Consider the following 24,357-nt stretch of genomic DNA (forward strand, 5'->3'; position numbering starts at 1 on the left):
CAAGCATTTTGGAAGACAGGATTAGAATTCAAAATTACCTTGACAAATATGAGAAATGGTTTGAAAAATATATGATGAAATTCAATAAGGACAAATGCAAATTACTACATTTAGGAAGGAAAAACCAGTTGCATAAATACAACTGGGAAATGACTGGTTAGGAAGGAGTACTGCAGAAAAGGATCTAGCGGTTATAGTGAATCCCAACCTAAAATGAGTCAACTATGTAATACTGAAGTAAAAAAAGTGAACATCATTCTGGGATGTATTAGCAAGAGTGTTAAACAAAACACAAGAAATAATTATTAAATAATTATTAAATAATTATTTCTAAATAAACAAGACACAAGAAATAATTATTTCACTCTACTCAGGACTGAAAAAGCTTCAATTTGAGTATTGTGTTTTGGGCATCACAACTTGGGAAAGATGTGGACAAATTGTGGAAAGCGCAGAGGAGAGCAAGAAGAATGAGTAAAGGTCTAGAAACCATGACCTACGAGGAAAGATTGAAAAACCTGGGTTTGTTTGGTCTAGAGAAGAGAAGACAGAGGGGACATGATAACAGTCTTCAAGTACATAAAATGTTATTATAAAGGGGAGGAGATAAAATATTCTCCTTATTCATTGAGGGCAGGACAAGAAGTAATGGACTTAAATTGCAGCAAGGGAGATATAAGTAAGACATTAGGAAAAAGTTCCTAACTGTAAGGGTAGTTAAGCACTGGAACAAATTACCTAGGGAGATTGTGGAATCTCCATCATTGAAGGTTTTTTAAGAATAGGTTAGAGAAACACCTATCAGGGATAGTCTAGATAATACTTAGTCCTGCCTCAGTGCAGGGGATTGGACTAGACCACCTATTGAGATCCAGTCCAGTCCTACATTTCTATGATTCTGTGATTAAACAATTAGTTAAGGAATGCTGGGATTAGTAGCAACACAGCAAGCTATGCTTTTCAGGCCAATTCTTCCATGTCTTAGTTGGGTAAAGATAATTAGCTCTTGGACTTATAGCTTAAAAACAATACAAAGAATTCTATAATTGCTAAATAATTATGTACGATACCTACTGTGTTTTATTTCTTATGTAGGACATATAAAGATTTATTACAACCTCCTGTATTTCAAAATGTATGATATAAAATTCAAGCCATTAAATATAAATTGCCTTCACTTGCACATGTGAATATCACTGAACTCTGCAATGCCAATGATGTAACTGTTTCCATAGCAATTCATATATTTCAAAGTAGTAAAAGAATAAGGAGACCCAAAAAGGACAAAAAATGTGGCAAAAATTGGCACAAAATTTGTGATGGCATGGAGCACTGCAATGTTTTATTTCCATTTATTGGGGATAACATACACAATTTTCTAGTGTTTTTTTCCTCTTATGAGAAACATGGTTGTCCCAAACCTGCAACAATAAAAAGCTTTATGGCACCCCACACCATCACATACTTCCTATTTATGATACTCATAAGCAAGGACTTCTGTGCAGGTTACTGATAATCTAAGAAATTATGTCTGTCTTTACTTTCAAAAATGTTCAGAATAATATATAACCTCTGCTTCCATGACACAGTCATGTTTTCTACTTACTGAGAATGTGGAGTAAAATGTAGTTCTTAGTTTTGGTTGAGGTTATGTTCTCCTTGAAGTTGTGCAGGTTATCATTCCATCCCACCTGTCATATTCAAAGCTGGGATCCTCAAATTCCACCAAAAAACAAAGGACTCTGCCTGGTTACTTATGAGCTAATGATGATACCATGTTTACATCATCTGGTAACCCACCATTCATGTAGTACAATTCTGTTGTACACTATCAAGTATAATGATTTACTGATTATTGCATTTTAACTATTAATTCATCTATGTATATATCACTTTAAATCTAACAAAAACACTTACTTGCATATTATGTCATCACTGTCCTTGTTTATTATGCAGTGCCCACCATGGCATCTTACACACTTGTCTACTTCACATTTTGGACCCTCATATTGTACAGGACAGACACATTCTACACTTCCATCATCAGCAATGGTACAAGATTCAGAATTCACACAATAATGGTGGCATACATCTGCAAAGAAACATTAAAAGGTATTAATGAAAATTATTTTAATAATAATAATATATTTGCATCCCAAGTAAGAGGAAAAAACTTGGAGGGAAGGGCTCCAGTCCCAAATGGATGCTTAACCACCTCACAAATAATATTAACAACATGTAGAGAGCCTTCAAGGAATAGACAAAAGGATTAATCAACAAAGAATGCTAAATCTTGGAGCTCAGGAAGTATAGGAATACAGTGAGTATTGCCAAAAGTCAAGCTGAGTTAGATCTTGCAAGAGAAACTAAAACAAATGGAAAAGGTTTTTTAGTCATATAAATAAAAAGAGAACAAGAAAAGAAATGGAGCTGATGGGCCACCGGGATTAAAGATAATCTAGATATGGCCCAACAACTAAATGAATACATTGCCTTAGCTTTTAGTAAGGATGATAATGTAGAACACGGGGCACAGACATAATGGCTAATGGGAATGAGTGAATACAAATGGAAATTACCGCATCCGAGATGAGAGCAAAACTCAAAGAGCTTAATGAGCTCAAATTGGTAGTAATGGGGCAGTGATTGAGTAATTTCCATCCCAATATACTGATAGAAACATCACATGAAACTGCAAATCTGGTAGCAATGTTTCTTAATAAATCTATCAAATTGGGGGCAGTACCATATAACTGGAGAATAGCAAACATAGTACCTATATTTAAGAAAGGGGAAAAAGTGATTCAGGCAACTACAGACCTGTTAGTGTGACCTCAACAGTATGCAAGTTTTAGAGCAAATTTTGAAGGACAGAAAAGTTAAGGACATGAGGGTAAATGGAGAATGAAATGTAACATGGATTTACCAAAGGTAGACCATGCAATACTAAACTGATATATTTCTTTGATAATATTATGACAAGGGAAATGGAGTAGAACTAATGTATCTGGACTTTTAATGCATTTGACAGTGCCACATGCGGAATTATTAGTTAAACTGGAGAATATAGTATTAGTACAAGAATTGTAGGGTGAGTAAAGAACTGGTCAAAGGGGACATAAGCACTGGACAACTGCTGATAAACTGTGAGGTCCTCACTTGAAATCTTAGGTATTTTTTGTGTTCTAGATGGTCCAATATATGAAAATAGATGTCTTGGAATTTGAGAACAGCAAACCAATCTTGTGGTTTTATGTGTGGGATTGTTGAGGCGAGGGCTACAATTTGGAACTTGAATCAATGAATGAATGTAATGAGTTTCCTCAAGACTGTAATTGATCACTATCCTCCTTTTTCCCTTGGGAATTAAGAAGTAACAGAAATAAAAACCTCTCTTCCTGTACTGAAGAGGAACATCTACCACTGTGAGAGATGAGAAGTGACCCCACCACTTGTTGCAACAGTCTGTCATTAGAGAACTCCCTGCAAAGGGACTGGAAAGGTGGGTGTGGGGGGGAGGTAGGACCTGGAGAGGGTATAGTTCCTTCAAGAGTGTACCTAGGGGGCTCTCAACACAACCATCAAACTGGCTGACTTGAGGGGATGTAGATCTCAGTGCTGCTGAGGAAGATGTCAAGGGCCTTCACCTATGGAATTTTTGTTTCTTTCTCAGTGGCTCTGGTGGTCTTTGGTGTGCTGTGTAGTAAGAGGAAGAAGACAGATGCCTGGGTAGGTCTGATGTTTTCCCTATTTCCTTCCAGGTTCCTTCCAGGTCACCCCAAAGGACCTAAGCATGGCCCTGTAGCCGTTCGATATGCGTGAAGTGTTATCAATATTGCTGCTAAATAGATCAGAACCCTTGAAAGAGAGATTTTCCATTATAGTCTGTGCTTCCCCAAAGGTCCCAGAGGATTGCAACCATGATGCTCATTTCATAGTCATAGCCACTGCCATTGATCTTGCTGCAGTGTCTGAGACATCAGTTGCAGCCAGCAGAAATTTCTGCACTAACTGAGTCTCAGCTATTAGAGATCTCAACTCATCTCTAGACTCCTGTGGTAACTTGTCAACAAAGTTCAAAATCTTTTGCCAATTAAGGAAGTCACACTTGGAATAAAGTGCTTGGTCATTGGCAGTTCTGAGCTGAAGGATGAGTAAATCCCAAAGAGATCCAGATGCTTTGACTCCTTTTCCTTAGGTCTTGCTTTGGAATATTGCTGCTCATTTGTCAGTTCTTGGGCCATATTAACCACAAATGATTAAGGTGTGAGATGAGTACAGAAGCTCTGCAGGGGGTATGTGGAGAATGTTAAATAATGTGTTGAACTGATGTTATTTTATGTATTGTGACAAAGTTCCTCCTCTGCCTTAATGGGTCCTGCAATTATTGGTGGATTTGCTTGCCTCAGAGATTCATGGCAGCCCTCAGTTTGGCCACTTTTGCTAGTGGCTCAAACCTGCCATTCACTCAGCTAACCTCATCACTGGAAAGCATGGGGAAAAGGAAGGAGAACAATCCCCACAGTCTCTGCTGGTCCACCTAGTGGGTCGAGAGACAGGCCAGGGACCTTCCCCTCTGGTGGGACCCACAGTCCACGTCAACTCCTCCTGTATCCAATAGGGAGTTGGGAGGATGGGGGGAACCCGGGCCCACCCTCTACTCTGGGTTCCAGCCCAGGGCCCTGTGGATCACATCTGTCTACAGTGTTTTGTGTAACACCTGTGTGACAGCTACAACTCCCAGGGCTACTTCCCCATGGCCTCCTTCCAACAGGACCTTATCCTCTCCACAGGACCTTCCTCCTGATGCCAGATAGCATTTGTATTCCTCAGTCCTCCAGCAGCACACCCTCTCACTCTCAGCTCCTTGTGTGCCCCTCACTGACTGAAGTGAGGTCCTTTTTAAACCGGGTGACCTGATTAGCCTTCCTGTCTTAATTGGTTCCAGCAAGTTCCTGATTGTTCTGGAACCACCCCTGTTACCTTACCCAGGAAAAGGGACCTGCTTAACCTGGGGCTAATATATCTGCCTTCTATCACTCTCCCCATCAGGTTCCCTTTGTTTGACCCTTTGACAGCACTCCTGTCCCTGTTATTTCATTAGTTGTTCCCCGGAATCATTTGGTTTCCAGGTCCTGTGGATCCTCCCCTTAGGCTGCGGGGGCGGGGGAGTCCCTTTAGCAGTGGGTTGGCTCCCACAGCCACTTCCTGGTTCTCAATAGGATCACTCTCCTGTAGCCATCTGGCCCGACCCTGTCATAGTATATGGTTTTTGCAAATAAAACCTGCAGTTGGATAGGAGACAGTTTAATATATGAGGGCTCTGTAAAGGCCCACTTGGTTGCCGGGAGCCATCATGGAATGTTTGGTCAAATTCCAGCAGTTTGGTAAGGACCATTGGAGGTGGGTTGATGCTTCTCAAGACAACAGAAACTAATCCATCAGGTACTTTTATTTCAGGGAAAATGGCACTGAGACAAAGGAGGATCCCTGAACCAGAAGCTTCTGCGAAGAAAGTTTGAACTTGGTTCTGAAATAAAAATTTCCTGTACAAGAGAGTATAAACAGGGCACCTGTAGGTGAATAGTACCTGAGTTCATTCATGGGTTAACTTGTAATTAACAACATAAGAATTTGTTAACCAAGTCTTGAGTGGAGCTGTGGTGTCTGGGTTTTCCTGCAGTGGCCTTCAAAGAGCACCTACTATAATTACCAGTGAGTAACCCCACTCCTGGGGAGAGGGTCCTTGGAATAAGGGAGCAGAATGACAGGTGACAACAGATAAAATTTCCATATGCAAAGCTTTATGTTGGCAACTGTTACATGAGCCTGGGGCATAAGAATGAGCCTGGGGCATATGGGGTTATGACAGAGTATCTGGTACCTTTTATCTGCTTTCTTAGAGACTGGTGGAAGGTCAGGGTGAAGGATACCGGGTAGGATCTATAGTCTCTGTGTCTATTTTGGTAGCCTCAAACTCTGGAATCCCTGTCAGAAGCAGAGGGGTCAGATGTCTGAGGTCTTCAGGAGTAGGAGAGCGACTCTCCCCTGAGGTAGAAGAGGATAAAGAACATTCCTCTTCATTTTGTGGAACAGACTTAGCAGGGGTCCCAGGATATTATCTAGGGAAGTCCCGTCTGTACCAAAGATGTACTGGTTCCAAGGTACTATTGATGGCTGGTGCCGATTGGTATATCTCGACAACAGGAAATAACGGCAGAGAGTTTGGGAGATAAGATACCATCAGATGCCTTGGTATCCTGAATCTCAGTGTCAAAAAGGTTAGTACTATCAACAGCAAGTTAGAAACTGTTAGCACCAGAGTAGACAGAGGTAATGACATACTTGTATGACACTCGGGGGTGCAATCCAGACAGTGAGGGGCTGTGTCACCACTTGCCCTGCAACTTGGGGTGCCTCATAATGCTTTGCTGCCGTAGCACCCAACCTAGATAACAGCATTTAAGTCACATCCTGAGTGTCTCTGGCTTTCAGCAGCCTTGGTTACTACTTGCAGGGCTACCCCAATTATAGAATCATAGAATATCAGGGTTGGAATATCAGGGTTGGACCTCAGGAGATCATTTAGTCCAACCCCTTGCTCAAAGCAGGACCAATCCCCAACTAATAATTGAGTATCTCGAAGATGGTGAAGTTTGCAGATGACACTAAGCTGGGAGGGGCAGTAGATGGTAGGGATAGGATACAGAGGGACCTAGACAAATTGGAGGATTGGGACAAAAGAAATCTGATGAGGTTCAACAAGGACAAGTGCAGAGTCCTGCACTTAGGACGGAAGAATCCCATGCACTGCTACAGACTAGGGACCGAGTGGCTAGGCAGCAGTCCTGCAGAAAAGGACCTGGGAGTTACAGTGGACGAGAAGCTGGATATGAGTCAACAGTGTGTCCTTGTTGCCAAGAAGGCTAATAGCATTTTGGGCTATATAAGTAGGAGCATTGCCAGCAGATTGGGGGATGGGATCATTCCCCGCTATTTGGCATTGGTGAGGCCTCATCTGGAGTACTGTGTCCAGTTTTGGGCCCCACACTACAAGAAGGATGTGGAAAAATTGGAAAGAGTCCAGCGGAGGGCAACACAAATTATTAGGGGGCTGGAGCGCATGATTTATGGGGAGAAGCTGAGGGAACTAGGATTATTTAGTCTGTGGAAGAGAAGATTGAGGGGAGATTTGATAGCTGTTTTCAACTACCTGAAAGGGGGTTCCAAAGAGGATGGATCTAGACTGTTCTCAGTGGTAGCAGATGACAGAGCAATGAGTAATGGTCTCAAGTTGCAGTGGGGGAAGTCTAGGTTGAATATTAGGAAAAAACTTTTTCACTAGGAGGGTGGTGAAGCACTGGAATGGGTTAGTACTGTCATTGTAAAATATGGTTTTGTGTAGAAAAGTGTGACTGGTGTTGCACAAAAACTTTATATGCTAGATGTCTCTTTTGCATCTGGTGCCAATTAATTGATTTTTCTTGATTTTTTTTTTTAAAAAACCTAGGGAGGTGGTGGACTCTCCTTCCTTAAAGGTTTTTTTTTTTTTAACCCTAACACACTCACTGTTCCAAATTCTCCCCCCAACATGTACATTTTGCACTGTCCTGGACAGTCCAGGTGTATTAGGTCCACCGCCCCTCTAAGAGGATCAACTTACCTAAAATGGAGTTTCCAAACAATTCACAACACTGAATTAATTGTGAATTAAAGAATAAAGCAAGTTTATTTAACTACAAAGAGACAGATTTTAAGTGAGTACAAATAATGAGGATTAAAGTCACAAATGTTTCAAGAAAAATAAAGATAAAACACTTTCTAAACTTAACAAACTAGACTTGGTTCAAAGTGAAGTCCATTACTACATATTTCAGTAACAATGCTGACCAAACTCTCAGGCCAGGATCTGCTCCTAAAGTCCAACGGCTGTTTCCTTTGTCTTCTTAGGTGAAAAGAGAGAGATGGGTAGGGAGAGATAACAAATTGCTATTTGCCTCTTTTTCTTCCTAGGTACCTCAGGTGACAATCTATGTGTGTGCTCTTTAGAAAAGCGGTATGAACTCCTACCTCTATTAGCCAATGAGGAGAATTTGGAAGCAGGAACCTAGAGGAGTGCTTTGAAGTGGTAAGAGGCCTGGAACTGACCATAGAGCCAGTGCTCACCAGATTACTTCTGGAAGAGGATTGTTCAGATCTGCGTGGATCTTCTTTGCCTGGATCAGAAGCTGACCTCATGGATTTGTGCAGAGGAAAACATTTCAGTCAAGTCTCTCTCATTTTTTGTGTTTGTTTTAGAAAATGAATGACAAACTGAACATTTGTCTGTGATGTGTGCCTCAAAAAAGCAAACTAAACAACTTGTGCAATCATCATTGAGACATATAGCCACTTCACAGAACGGTCAATACTTAAACTCTAGCGATCTCTGTTCAGCCATGAGGACTAAAGAAACTTGGTACAAGATAACAAAAGTTAAAGTAGGAATTTTTTTTCTAAACACTAAACTAATCTAAGGGAATAATGTTTTAAGTTCACAAGTGCATAAACGATAGAACTCACAGAACGATGCTTGGCCCCACTCTGCTTTTTATGCCTTTGAGAGGTGGGATGTGGAGATAGGACAATCAGGGCACAGGTGCATCCCGACCGATGGCCAAAAGATTCCATTCCATTCCATTTTTGATTGCATGGGGAACATTTGCATCAATAGTTGAATACATAATGGATAGTGAACCAAAAATTGTATGTTTAACTGTGACAGGCCAAGGCCAGATGGCTATAGAATAGTAGTGGGAGATAGATATATTAGCTCCAGGCTAAACAAATCCCTGGTACCAGGATAAGTGAAATGGCAGCTGCTCCAGGTCAATTAAGACACCCGGGGCCAATTAAGAACTTTCCAGAAGGCAGGGAGAATGCTAGGTTGATTGGGACACCCAAAGCCAATCAGGGGCTGGCTGAAACTAGTTAAAAGCCTCCCAGTTAGTCAGGTGGGTGTGCATGTCAGGAGCTGTGGGAGGAAGTTGCGCTGTTGGAGAGACTGAGCACAAGGAAGGAGGCCCTGAGGAAAGGGTGAATTGGAGCTTGAGGAAGTGAGGGCTGTTGTGGGGGAAATAGCCCAGGGAATTGTATATGTCATGTTTCTAAAAGGTCAGCTACCATAGCTGATACTATTAGGGTCCCTTGGCTGGAGCCTGGAATAGAGGGTGGGCCCGGGTTCCCCCACCCCCACTTTGCCCCCTGATTAATCACTGAGACTGGGAGACAACAGAGACTGTGCAAGGAAGGATAACTTCTTCTCACCTCCCCCGCTGGCTTATGATGAAAATGGCTCAGTAGACTGTGACCCTTGTCTCTAGAGAGAGAAGGATTATGTGGAGGGTCACAGTGAGCCTCTGAGGCTCACGAAATCCGCCAGGAAATGCGGGACCCATGGAGGCAAGGACAGAGCTTTGTCACATTAACAAAAATTGACAGAAAAACCAACAGAGCCCAAGGGCTTTTCTGAATTATTTTTAATAGCAGCCTTCTCTCCAGGAGCTAAATAACTTTAAAAAAATCATATTGTTCCTGCTATTTGAGAAAGGTAGATAGAATCTAAACATCCAATCACTGCAACAGAATGGGCTGAATACCTGTATACAAGGTATTTTAAAATTTTATCTCTGTTTGCTGTGTTGTAGTCCCAGGAGAAACAAGATGGGTGATAAATATATTTTATTGGCCCAACTCCTGTTGGTGAAAGAGACAAGCTTTCAAACTACCTGGAGCAAGAGCTCTGAGTCTTGAACTGCAACAATCTGGATTGCCCTAGATTTCTGTTTAAGGCAGCCAACTAACAAAATGTTCCTCCTCCTCCCCCCCCCGCCCGCCTGATTACCATTATAACTGTAAAGCCTAAACCAGGCAAATTCAGCTTGATTTGTGAGTTAAAATATAGAGAATTTATAAGTTCCTGCAATTATTCTGGAGATAGCAATGTAGCATATCCTATCCTATATTCAGAATTTTTTGTCTGGAAATTCAGTCAGTTTAGATTGTTGATTCTTCCTATTTGATGCCCATGCTAGTCTTCTTCTGAAACGCCTTAATTGCTTCCAATATACTATATCCGGAAAGGTATTAGCATCTAAGAAACAGACTCCCTATTTATAGAAATATTTTAGTGAGGACCTTGAAGCAAAAATACATTAAAACTCCAATGTTTATGTATAATAGTGAAAGCTACCAGAGTACGACTGGCCCCTGTTCCAGCATCTTCTGTGCTTTATTATTTATAAGATTGTGCACTGTGAGGAAGTAACCAAGTTTAGAGAGGTAGCAGTCCTGTTCCACAGGTCGAGTAGAGCTGCTCAGTGCAGGACCCAAAAGGGGGTTACCTCCATGTCACATTTGCTATTTCCCATGTCCTTGGGCTGGTGAGGTGGCTTGGCCTCCATTGTAAATTACAGTAGCCAACAGGCTTTTCAAACTTAGGTTGCCTGCAACAGCCCCTATGGACCTTTGTGACAACTAGAGATCACTGAAGCAGAGCATGCTCCAGTAACACCTCTTCTCAACATATTTCCTACCCACACCGGAGTTTATGATGGGATGTAGGGGCTGTGGTGAGCCAGGGAATCCACAGCTGGACACTAAGGCGAGTTTAGGGCTGTTTTGCGGCATTGAAGCATAGTGACAAATCATCCTTACTGAGGCCAACATTCTGGTCCACTTGTATTAGAGAAAAGTATCACCCAACTTGTTGGATTCCAGATACTATATAGTCCCAAAACCAGAGTAAGCAAATATAACGATAATCTGGCAATACAACATGAAGAATAGGTTGGTCAAAAAAGAGACCTGTAATAATTTTAAAACCCTCTGTAAAAATAATCAAATTCTTATTTAGCTTTGCAAAAGGCATAGTGTGGAGGAATGTTGGATTATAGTTAGACAGTCAGTTGCATCTCCAACTAGCTAATCAGACTGAATGCATATGGTGCTCGTCACTGTGGTATCTGAGAGGCTTTCAAAACACAAAACCAAGTCCCATCCTAAGATACAGATTAGTAGTTCATTTAGTTAAGTATTGTGATTGTTAAAAATTCTGTCTTCTTTTGAAAGCTAAAGTAAAGAGATGTGTCCTGCACTTGGACATAAAAGCCACAAGATACAAGGCCAGCTCTTCCTATGCAGTGAGGCTGAAGCAAACAAAAACACAAATACCAGAGGATTATATTACCTAACACAAAAATTAGGTGTTTTTGACAGACTGAATTATAATAAACTCTGTTAATTGACTCAACTTTTCTGAAGGAAAGGATTGTCAGTTTCAGGAAAATGAAATTATTGCAAGAGTGCTATATTCATTTCTACATATTTGAAATGGGTTAGACCTTTTCTCCATTTGACTGTTTCAAGAGATGAACTTGAACAGCTTAATTATTCCACATGTGCCACTGAAGGAATTTTAAATAAGGAATTTTTTTCAAGGAGATGAACACAAATATACAGACTATAGTGACTGTATAAACTTTAGGTTCTATGGAATGTAAGCATCAGGATAATATCATGCTGTGTAAGCTGGTGAGTTCTATGTATATTTCATAAAATGCCATAACTTCTACATTCATGTACTTAAATGCATTTTACCAGCGTCCAGGTAATCTCACATGAGAACACAGGTTCAGGATATCTGCCCTAACAAGAACCTATGGCAGTACATTGGGTTAGACATCCAGAAGAAAATAAGTATGAGAACAAATAAGGGAATATAATAATAATAAAAGCATGAAAGAAATTGGGAACGTAAACTTTATAGCCCTGTCATAAAACACCTGTGTAATATCTGCTGCTTGGAGGCCCTGGGTCCATACGGGCATATTTCTTTTTATGTTAATTTGTACCATCCACGTTACCATGAGAAGGCAAAAACTAATGTGCTTTACAGACAATTGATCTTTATTATAATGAAGTTGTAATAATCTGTTTCAGCATCCAGACAAGCAAATATCACATACAAGTGAAAAACAAACCTTGCATATATGTTTAAATTATTAACTATAAACCGAATACCAGTGCAATCTGTATCAAACAACTGTTGGCCATTACAAAGCACTCTACAAATATTGGAAGCTCCTTAAAAGAAAAAAAAAGAAAGAAAAGTCTTATACAAACAAAAGCCTTAATGCATTTAAACCTCTTTGAATTATGCTGTTATTCCAAACAGTGTCAGCAGACAATCCAAATCTGATAATAAACATGCTGTTTAAAAAGTACCCCTACATTTACATTTAAATTAATTCTCTTTTTAAAATGATATTTGCAGAAGCATTCAACTAGAAACAATTTGTTTGGTTTGGGGTAAACCTCAAGTAAATATTTTTTTCTTAATCTGTGTGTCTGTCTGTGCATGATTTATGTACTATATTGTTTTCAAATACCCAGTTGTATTTGCAGATAGTTATTTGTGAATCCATGCAGTTTGTTTAATAACAAGTAGGCTAGAATCACAATTACTTCTGTTTTTGCATTCAAAGGCTTGAATTTATTTCATAGTCTCCCAACTGGAAATACATTCCATTTATTTCAATACAAATTCTATTTAAGATACCTACTAACCTTTTCCTTGCTTGACAGACCGTTCACTGGTAAAGAAAACATTTTTAGTATCTGGTAAAGAGTTGTGAAACAGACTTTTACAATACCTAACTTCCTCTTGGTTTTGTTTAAATCCAGCATTTTTATCTACTTCATAGGACAGGCAAAAAAGGGCAAATGACTATCTCCATAAATATGTTATTACAATCTATACATAGCCTCATAACAGGTCTACATCTCTTATATAAAGTGCTGTATCAAAAATCTTATTTATTTAGGGGAAACTATGTTGATTTTAAGAGGTTGTGCCATCTCCAATTCCAGAATTCTGCAGCTGGCTGTGAAATAAGTTATTCTAATGCTCATAGCAAAAGTTATTAGCAATGTTTTGAAAATGCTATTATTGATGAAGCATTGGAATGAGAATCTATCAGGGCACACATTTCAAAAGAACAACACACAGATAAGCTATAAACAGGGGCATGACTATCGTCATGTTTCCACTAACAAAAATGATTTCTCCTAGAAAGTCTAAAGGTGACATAAATATTTGGTAGCTTTACCTCGGTATTCTGTGAAAATTTAAAAATGCAGAATCAATCTTCCACTAGTGGCAAGAGCTACTTCAGTCAATACATTTGTGTAAGATTCTCACACAGAAAATCTTTAAATCTATTCACGTCTCTTAAAAAAATAAAAGGGCAGATGTAGGCCAATCTTTCTTCCCAGCCTTTACATAATAGTACAGCATTTCAGCAGAATATTTACTGTTCTAATAGATTAAGACAGAGAAACCCATTACATTTTCAAAAAGGAAGGAAACCATCTTCTGTAACCACATCTAACTTCTCGTGAAGCCCCGATAAAAGTGACGGGAGCTCCCTTTTATGGGTGACAGGTAATGATGGTAGATAAAAATATTTCCTTTCAGAAAAGAAATAGTTCCACACATGCTAGTTTACAAACTATATCTTGAGGATTTCTAAAATACTCACTTCTCTTTGCAAATTTTCTGAGATAATTCAAGCCTAGCGATCTTTACAAATTGAAGGTGGGAGGAGGGATAGTGATATATCAACATGTGAGAAAGATAACTTTGACGATCATGGTTTAGGCGGGTAGAATAGATCAATGTGCATATCAGGGAGTGTAGACAGGAATAGATGACAGTAATCAAGACAGAAGATTACCAATAATTAGACAAAACGTTGGCCATGTGGACATAAAAAAATGGTGAGATGTTGTGAAGGAAGAAGTACCAGGGGTTCGGGCCGAACCTGGATATAGAGGACTAAGGAAAAGGAGTCAAAGAAAACATCCTAGCAGTATAAGTGACAGGGAGGATGGTGGTATTATTGACATGGCAAAGCAGGTTGTTCTACTGTGCAGTGCCATTCACAAATATATAAGAAATGCATATTGAGAAAATACTCCATGCCATAATAAATACATATTGGGAAAATAATAAATATTGTAATCTTAATTACAGGTTATATGCCTGTATCTAGGGTTTTTATATATTAATAATTTTTTCATTAGACCTATAACCACAATTCTTGGTTATACACAATACCCACAAGAGGGAAATATCAAAACCATTAATTTATGCTGTTTATTATACTTACTATAAAAAATTGTGAATTTTAGACCTCAATCGTGACTTATAATGCCCCTTTCTATGCCAATGCTCCTGCCAGTTGTGCAGTTAGTTTCTCTAGTTAAGTGTTCAGTGGGGTGGGTTTAGTCTACCAAATTAATTTTACTTGTGATCAAACAAACTTTGGATTGAGGTTTACAGGGGGTTGGAGGAACAGGAAAACCCACTCAGCCAACTACTCATTTTAAATTTCAATTTTATAAAACTTTCAATGTGCTGCAGAGTTCCCTGGCACATGGAGTATTACTTACAATATTGACATCTGTCTCCAGTGTACTCAGTCAGGCAGTGACAATAGGGTTGATTTCCAGCAGTGACACTGCAGGTTCCTCCATTTTGACAAAAATGATCACAAACTGTTTGATTGCAGTTTGGTCCTGTAAAACCCAGCGCACAGCTGCATGTAGGCCTCCCTATTCAAAATAAAGACAACTATTTTTATGGTAAAAATAAATATGCATTAAACTTAAAGTCAGTACTTTTAATATAAAAATACTTTTCAGAAAATAGTAAAACTTTTGATTTTTAAGCCCAACAAGTATTTTTTGCTAGACACCACCAACACATTTCATTAATTTGTGCTGTTATAAAGAAATGCAATTTGGCTCCAGAATTCTAGTAGAAAAAAGCACAACAATAAATGAAGCAGATGCTCAAAAAGATCACACCTAAGTGATTTCCCCATATTTTTGCAGATCCTCTTATCCAAAAATATTTGACCATCTACCATGTCATTGGAAAGTCACATTACATTTAAAGATAATTTTATGGTGATTTCTATGGTTTATATGGTAAATGTTTAATAAAGCTTTTAAGTTTATTGTAGTTAATGTAGACATGTTTTGACATCGTTTGGTGATTAGTGATTGTGAATTGTAAAGTTGCTGAGGAGTAACTCTTATTACCAAAGCAATCGAGTTGCTTCTTGTCTTTGTTGTAAGGGATAGATTGAATATGGAATTTACTACCATGCTCATTAACTCTTCTACTACCAAGCAATTCAATGACAGGTATGAAAATAAAATTCCAAGTCCTTGCCTGGAACACAATATTTTTGTTAGCACATTTACAAGTCGGGGGTGTTGTAGCTGGAGTGTGCCAGATAGTCTCAGCAGACTCTAGCAAAGCCTCATTCACAGGAAGGCCATACATGCAGAAGCTGAAGAATGTAGAATCCTGGATCTCCTCTAAAGGAATTTAAAAGCATATCTGCAATGTTTTTCATCAGCGCCTGAAACTGCCTAACATCATCTGCAATGGAAGGTGGTGGGTCCATTACAGCCTCATTTGGTGATGAGAAAGAAATGTTTGTTTTACCTTTTTGTCAGCCCTTGCCTCCTGCTCCTCAAAGGTCTCATCTAAAGGCTCAGGTAGAGGAGGAGGGAGTGATGGTTCAGAAGAATGGTTCTCCCTATGCTCTCTGGGAGATGGACTGAGGCCCTCAAGAACTGCTGGCAACAGAGGGCTCTGGGATCCCAATAAGGCCACTGGGGGGGCCCCACAGGGCATAAAAGGAGCCATCTTTGGTCACACCGAATGGATGGAGATTGAGATTGTTTCACCCCACAAGGCTTTCTCTCAGCATAAGTAGGAGAGTAGTATTTCATAGAGTAGACAGGAGATCCCTGAACCAACATATGACAGTTGGAAGAATCATCCTCAACATATTCTAAGGGAGGTGATAATTGTTTGCCCTCAGTGATCAGTGCTGGTGAAGCAGGAGGTCTCAATGAGAAATGTAGAGGTGGTGACCCAGAAGGTCTTGGGGCAGATAAATGCACAGTACTGAGAAGTAACAGAGACTGTGGTTCACCTGAAACAAAAAGATCCCTTAAATATCTAAACTCCTATGGTACTGAGGGTACATGAGCGTGAGTTGAGCAAGATCCTGTGGAGACCAATGTTGATACCAAGATAGGGACTGTCTAAAATGTATTGGTGCATCAGACACTGAATGGCTTGAACATGGTGCATCCAGACTCGGACACAGATGGTACTGATACAGGGGTCTGGGACACTGGTATAGATATTGAAGGTACAACATAGTCTGATGGTGTGGACTTCTTTGAAGTGGGATGTCTACTAGAATGGACATGGCCACCGGTCGCTAAAGAAGTCTTTGGTACCAAATCCAGTTTGGTAGCAGAGTGGCTTTTAGAGGAAGCCTTAGATAACCTGAAGGTACTGGAACCAACTGGACCTTCAATAGTACTCTCCTTGTGATCTGAGTCTCTGAAACATTCTTTTTGATTGGTGACTCAGATGACTTAGGAGAGTTAACATTCCTGCTCTTCTTGTCAGCACCCAGAGTCTCACTGTAAGAGGCTCTTGGTACTGTGGCTGGAGATGCAGGTACTGTATCCCTCAAGGGTTTTGGTGACCAAGGCCCAGAGGTAGTCATGATACGTGGCTTTTGGTGACCATGATCTAGAAGCAGACAGGGCACTAAGTGTATCCCTCAAGGGTTTTGGTGACCAAGGCCCAGAGGTAGTCATGATACGTGGCTTTTGGTGACCATGATCTAGAAGCAGACAGGGCACTAAGTGAGCTTGGGCACTGGTGTGCAAGAGAGTTCTTGGAGCCTGGACTGGAGGCCAGTTTTAGGGCTCGCTTCATCATTAACCATTTAAATTTTATTTCTCTACTTTTATGAGATCTGTTTTTGAAGGAGGAGCAGATCATACACTTGGCTGACGTGTGGGTATTTCCCTCATAATGGAGGCACTGAGAGTAGCTGTCACTGACCATGATAGCTTCCTGATAGGAAAGACATCATTTAAAGCTTGGGGATCCCAGTACACCCCAAAAGCATTAATGTCCAGAATAACCCCCCAAGGGAGGAAATGAAAAAGAGGGAGAAACAAAACAAAAGACCCCAAAACTAAATACAATGAATTAAACTAAGCTAAGAAACACAGAAGCTAATGATAATTAACTATGTCTAAGCAAAGCCGGCATGCTTGACACTCCATCTCAGGCCAAAAACTGTTGAGAAGGAACTGAGGGCAGTTCACCCATGTAGCTCTGTGTATCCTCAGTTCGGGGCACAAGGATGTGTATAGAGCACATGCATGGTCAAAACAGGTACTGCTACTAAAAATCTCTAATCAAGGGTGCATGCACACCTGATGGGACCCTACTCAAAGAACTGTCTGGATCCAACTGGAGTTCACCATCTGCTCCTTCTCCTTTTAAAAATATATACTACTCCAAAGTCTCTAAACTTCAGTCCACATCAATTGCCTTGACTTGTCAATTCTGCCCCACCCTTTCACACCTTCTAATTTCCCCTCCTCATTGCTTTCCTTTCTCTTATGAATCACTCCTTCTCCCCTGGCCTTTCCCAGTACATCAGTTTCATGCTGTCCCTGTTCCACTGAAACTGTTCTCACAATAGCCAGTAAATCACCTCTTTTAAGAGTTTCAAGATATGTCTGCAACTGGGAGGTGCGATTCCCAGCCTGGAATAGACAGACTCATGCTAGCTCACCTTGAGCAAGCATGCTAAAAAAAAAAGCAGTGTGGACACTGCTGCAGACTCAGGCTAGCTGGCCAACCTGGACCCAGGGGTTCAGATGGGTTTGGACTTGGATGCCCAGCCCTATCTGCCACTAGCCCCGTAACATCCACACTTCTGATTTTCACACGCTAACATGAGTTGGGCTAGCATGAGGCTGTCTACCTGCACTCGTCCTCATCTCCACATTAATTATCCTTGATCTTTCTGCTACACCATCAACTGCTCACTACTTCTTTATCTGTCTTTCTTCCTTGGGCTTTGTGACTGTGTCCTTACCTGGTTCTCTTCTATCTTGCCGTTTACTCCTTCAGCATAACCTTCAGTAGAACTTCTTTCCTTCTCTTTCCCGCTCTCTTTTTGTGTTCCTCAGTGAACTGGTCTAGGTCCCCAGTTTTCATATTAGCCCTGGGTGATCTCATCCACCCTTCTCATGCCACTTATTACCACTATATTATTCACAACTCTCATATCCACTTCTCTATATGACCTTTCATAGTTTTTCCAATATCTTTTGATAAGTGTCCTACAACTTAATTAAATTAAATACAATATTAACTAAATCTCTGATTTTTCTTCCTATCTATGCACATTTTTATATCATAACTGTCATTATAGTCTCAATGCCTCACAGAAAGTTCTCTGATGAAAGAAAAGTGGTCAAATTCTCCTCTCTGGCAGATAGGACTAAGCCTTATTTATATTTTCCTTCTCCCCTCTCCTCTCCTCTTACCTCTTCTCCTCCTCTGCATTCTTCCCTTCACTTCTTTCCTATTCCTTTTTCAAAATTCTCTTTTGCTGTTTTAGTGAATGCTAAGTTGAAATGTTTGTACATTGTTCCCATGAGATTAGTGCTCAATCAGCCAATCTCTTCCTATAACTTGCTCAATCAGCCAATCTCTTCCTATAACTTGTTCATCAACTTAAAATAGCTCCAACTTGGTTGAATATGCAGTAACCTACTTATTCATCAAAATATGTCTCTTGTTCTCTAAGCACCAAATCAACGATATTGAATTCAGATGCTGACATGCAATTTTTTTTTTTTTTTAGCAAATGACTCAGAGTTGTACTCTTGTATATTTTGTATTTGGATTCTTGCCACTGAGTTAATGGTTTCAGACAGTTTTGAGTTAAATCATTGTTGTCTGGTACATAAGAGTATTAAAAAATAATAATGACAAAATAAGATCTAAAAGTTTGAAGCCTATGTTTTCTAGTCAAGCTCTTTCTTCTTTTTAAAAAGTGATGAGGAAAGCGTATTTTGCCTGTTCATGGGAGAATTTTATTCTCTTCTGTGCAACAGTTGGCTTACAAATAGGCCAGTTTTTGACGGTTATATGAAGATTTATTTTACTTTATTCTAAAACCTATTTTTGTCATTGAATTTGATGTGTCAGCTAGAAATGCGAGCAGTTCATTTTCCATTAATATGCAGACAATTATCATCCAAAATAATATTTTTAAAAATAATGCTTAGCTCTTATAAAACATCTTCTATCTTCAAATTTTAAAATACTTCTCAGATTGTTTTATTAAAACTCATAAAATGACCGATAATAGTTACCACACCATACTACCATACACCAAGGAGGTAGTGTGGTCTAGCGGACAGAACAGTGTCCTGGCATGCAGGAAATCTGGGTTCTACTCTCAGCTCAGCCACTAGCCTATGATGTGAGTTGGGGTAAGTCACATCATTTTTCTGTGCCCTATTTGTAAAATAGGGATGATGATAATAGTGGTATCCTTTAAAAGACGCTTTGAGATCTACTGATGAAAAATGCTATATAAGAATGATATATTATTAACAGAGATATCAGATAATAGCATGGAGAACATTTTTACAAGTTTGCCTTATGCACACCCAACCATATCAAGGTGGAAATCATAATCACACAACAGTCTTGTGCCAACTTGTGTTCTAAAGGTAAAATAAAATACATTGACACTATATCCTTTTTGCTCTTTCTTTCATCTTTACCCTCCCGAGTTTTTCTGTTCCTCAATTAGCATACTTTACAGCACTTGCTGCATGGCAACATTGTCTTCCTCTTCCCCTATCCTTCATATGTTGGCCGCACCTCCCCCAATGAATTATCCCCTTGCGGAAGTTCCTGTAATTAAATGTCTACATTGTGTTCTCCAAACTTAAGTGCCTGTAAAAGCAACAAGAAGGCAGCAGCTTTTGACACACCACATTTTCAGCACATGCTCCAGTTGGACAAGTTCTAACTAGAGAATGCCATCTCTTTAAGTAGGTGAAAGTTAGTGAAAGCTGACTCCTGCTGCATCTATTTCTGTCTCCACCCTGGCCACTTTTAGAGTGTGATGCAAGATTTCTACTAACTGCAATCTTTCTAATTTTATTGGTGTTTAGTCTGTTCTCTGGTATTCGCTATCTCTGCTTCTTTCAAGGTAGATGGTTCAATTGATTTGGGGGTTCATAAAGTACATATTCCCTATTTTGAAGTGAATTTTGTTTGACCCTGATCTAAATAATATAAATTCTGCCCAGATTCTCTGCCTATTAAATGCTTATAAATATAAACAAATAAAAATAACTTAAAATAAAGAACCAACAATGTATTTATATATTCTTAAAAACTGAAAATTTATATTTTGCTTCATATAGTTGGAAGTTGCTAGTCCTTGAGGTCAGACTACCTTGTAAAAAATGGAAAAATAAATAAGAATGACTATTGAGTCTTACAGTATCTTTAACACATGAAAACTGATGGAATGGGGAACAAGCAGAGACAATATATTCCAGTTATTATGCATTTTGCAAATGTTTTGTACAGCATTTTAGTAAGCTAATTAGAGTGTATCTTGTTTTGATTTTATAAAAAAACTTTTGAGGGTAGGTAAAGCAGATGTGATGCCAGAGGCACATATAGTTATCTTGTGGCAGCAGGATACGAACAAACCACTTGAGAATGGGAAGTGTGTGGGACTCAGATAAAATGTTTCTCAGAAAGAATAGTCAGCCATGTAAGTGGATGGGGGAGATCAACATCTATATTTTGGGTTGTGATCAGATTACATAGAAGATTTTAGATCCTCGTGTAAAGGTTTAGACTGCTATACTGTAACAAATAAACTGTCCTGTTCATCTACAAAAATAAATGTGTCAGTACTTTCCCCCTTTAGTGTCTATGAGATTGTCTTTTCTCAATCTAGCCACATCTTAAATTCAAAATATGGATTATATATGAGAAGAGTTAAGAATAAGGACTCGTCTAAAAGTGGATATTCACCTGTGTTGGCTCAGGGTATGTCAACAATTTGAATACATAACTGAGAAACAGTTTGTATGTTATATTGAATGAAGTCTCTTGGAAGGAAAGCCTGAAGATACTGCTTTGTGTATTAGGTGAAGTAAAGAGGTGATAGAACTATTTCATTTAATTACAAAGAGAAATGGTGAGAATTTTTATATGCATTCTGATTTTTTTAAACTAAAAACTCTGTTTCCTGAAATTTCAAATCATCTAGTTGAATGTCTATGTTATCAGAGATTACATCTTTGTTCACGCTGGCAATAGTAGACTCAGGACCAGGAATTTAAATAGAGCAATACCTCCCTTAGAGACCACCTCTGAAGAGAGACCACCTGTCATAAGACACTACTTGCAGAAGCCATGGAACACCACTGTTTTCTTGTGTGCAAACCTTTGAAGAGAGACCATCTCTTATAACTACCCACTTTTGCTAACTCCCATGAGTGGTTGCTCTTGGCAGGTTTCACTGTATTCACTGGGTGTGTAGAAATATGCACACTGTTTTTCATTTTTCTATCCCATTTGATACCATTCTTACAGAAAAGAGTGCAGTCTAATATAAGGAGTTCAAAGATAGTATGTTAAAGGATAGCTTGTCTGGTATAAACAACATCTATAGTTCGTGTGTCCACAATAATTCACATTCATGAGACTGAAGACCTGTCAGGGGAGGGAGGTTTTATTGGGGAAATTTTCTAGTATACACAGTTAGTAATTTGAAATATAGGGCTTGATCCTTTGGTAAAACCAAGGTATGCACTCTCTCAATCTTGGGGCAAGACAGGGGCTAGTTTGGCCCATGGGGTAAATTAGAGCAGTCTTGGGACTGTTCTAAACAATGCTGTTTGCAGTGGCTCCTTAAGGACCATTGTGCTAACTATGGATCAACAGAGCACCTTGAACTCCAATTATGCTTCATCTCACCCCCAACATTCCCCAACTGATGGTGGACAGAGATAATGATTTTGAGATAGCTACACTACTTCAATGCCAGTTGGGCATTATCCCATTTTTAATAACCCCCAGCTTCTCTGTTTAAGGAAGGTTCTGGTCTCTTTGTGACAAGCGAGGAGTACAAACGAGTTGTTCAGCGTGGGCCAAAAATCTGGCCTGCATCTTATAAGTCTCCATCAAATAGAAGCTCCATACATTGGCTAAAAAAAGGCAGATTACGCTGCAATTCTGAGTCTATTAAGACTGATATTTAGAAGGCTTTTAAAGCAGCATAAATGCTTCATCCACTTTTCTTCTACCTGTGCCAAGGAATAGCCAATTTGATTTTCTGCTTATTTCAAATTACTCTAATCAAGAATTCTACTTCCTGTAAATATACTAGGAATACAGGTTTATCTAATTTTGTGATCTTCCGAAACCTTGTTAATGTTTTTAATAAGCTCACTTATTGCTCTATTATTTTAATTTGTACTTTTATTCTGTAAGAGAAAAGCAATTGTATTTTTCTTAGACTTTTACTGTTAATGTTAATTATTTTTTAAAAAATTCCTGTTAATTTGGTTTGCTGAAAATTGTCATTACTATTATCCAAACTTTTAATTAGATCTCTCAGATGGGTGCTTTTAATTAACTGATGACATTTTCTTTGTTCAATTATTGTAGTTCAATACAACTGTCATAAACTTATAAATTTTAATTAAAGCTGCCCCAACTCTAGTTATATAATGTCCACATAGGAATTTGCCAAAAGGCTTAACTGTAAGTAAACCAACAATGAATAAATCCATGAACTGCCAGTGGGATTTGTTTAACAAATTAACATTTGTGTGCAGATGAGGTTCTACAACATATAATGCTCAACAAAAATTTAACACAATAATGTTTTTAAAAAACGAATAACACTTTGCAATTGACTTAATCAGTTATTAAATTATTATTAATTATTTGGTGGTAAAAGAGAACAGAATTTATATGCACACATTAGAAAAGCATTTCCTTAACCAGACTCATTTTATTTATAGTATCAGAATATCAAGAAGAAATTTGTATTTATTTATTTAGAATACATTTGGGTTACTATTTGAGCCCAACTCCAATAATGCTGAAACTATTTTGAGACAGAAACAGATTTTTAGGGCCTGATTCTGTGTTATGCTAAGACCTGTTTACACCCGTCTGGAAATGGAAAGGTGTTTTAAAATGCATGCAAGTCACATTTCTGACCACTTTGAAGCCCCTTTACTGAGTAGTGTAATGGTGAATCTATTCAAACCCACTGTATATACTATCTAAGGGAAAACTATTGCACTTAAAAGTATTCACAATTTTTTTTTGGAAATCTTAAAGGACACACATAGTGTAAACTAACACACATTAGAGTACTACAGTATGTCCGTAATCACATCCTCATATATCATAACATGACAATATATCTTAATTATGGGTAAGGGTTATATTACCATGCTGAGCTACTGTTGATAGTCTAACTAGGGAATGTAGTTTGTAAAAGAGGGTGTGTGACAATTAAAGACTCAGCAGGGATGCTGCTTTGTTTTTCAATTGTAGTATGACACACCTTACATTTATTGTAAACTGAATTAGCTGCAAGTGTGTTTGAATTCCCTCTGCCCTTCCCCACCTTGGGAGGGGCAGGGACAGCAGTATATCAGGGTCAGTACAGGAATGGCCAATTTCCATGATGGGGAAGGGAAAAAAGCTTATGTCTAAACATACTGGACCTCAGCCCCGCCTTGCATCTCAAATTGTATGTGGGAGTGTGGCTGGGGGAAGAGCTTCTCTACCTCTCATTGGGAGGGGGGGAAGATTAGGGGAGCTGACTGGGCCTCCTTAACTCTCAATTTCAAGCTCTTGAGGGTGGGAGGGAGTATCTAAGCAAACTGCAGAAATGCCTGGTAGAGAGACTACAGGATTGCTTCTGGCAGCACTGCAGCAGTGTTCCTTTCAGCACTGCAACTACAGCCAAGTCCACCCCCCGGCCTGAGGAGAGGCAGGGCAGAAGCAGTGAACAGAGCAGAGTCTATTTGCTCCCCTATCCTGGTCCCGAGCCGAGAGTTAGAGGCCAGGCAGCAGTGAAGGTAGTAACAGCAGAGGCTACCCTTCAAGCAAAAGATAGGAGATGGGACACAGTAGCTGGAGATGACCTACACCCCTAAGCAGGCCACAGGGGGCCATCAGCAGGCCATCAGACACTACATTGGGGTAGGTATAGATGTACTCCCCACAAATATATAGGAGGAATTGGCTCATAACTACCACCTTTCCATTGCTAAAATGCTGGGGAACTTCCCTGGCTGGGGTATTCCTTCTCAGGAGGAGGGCTATTGTGGGTGAAGGAATAA

General features: G+C 39.4%; 1 protein-coding gene across 11 annotated transcripts in view; it reads right to left on the minus strand.

Annotated features, from left to right (window-relative positions):
- Positions 1-24,357, minus strand: part of LRP1B (LDL receptor related protein 1B) — a 1,327,274-nt gene that overhangs the window by 37,631 nt on the left and 1,265,286 nt on the right. For 10 of the 11 annotated variants that reach the window (XM_073305381.1, XM_073305383.1, XM_073305382.1 and 7 more), the window contains 2 exons: positions 14,494-14,655; positions 1,918-2,092 (listed from right to left, as the gene is read on the minus strand). In XM_073305381.1, coding sequence (XP_073161482.1) covers positions 1,918-2,092; positions 14,494-14,655 — 337 coding nt within the window. Of the gene's footprint in view, positions 1-1,917; positions 2,093-12,606; positions 12,633-14,493; positions 14,656-24,357 lie in introns of those variants that run through there. The other variant, XM_073305385.1, reaches the window with a different exon arrangement.

This window comes from Lepidochelys kempii, chromosome 11 (assembly GCF_965140265.1).
Source record: "Lepidochelys kempii isolate rLepKem1 chromosome 11, rLepKem1.hap2, whole genome shotgun sequence".
Lineage (NCBI taxonomy): Eukaryota > Metazoa > Chordata > Testudines > Cheloniidae > Lepidochelys > Lepidochelys kempii.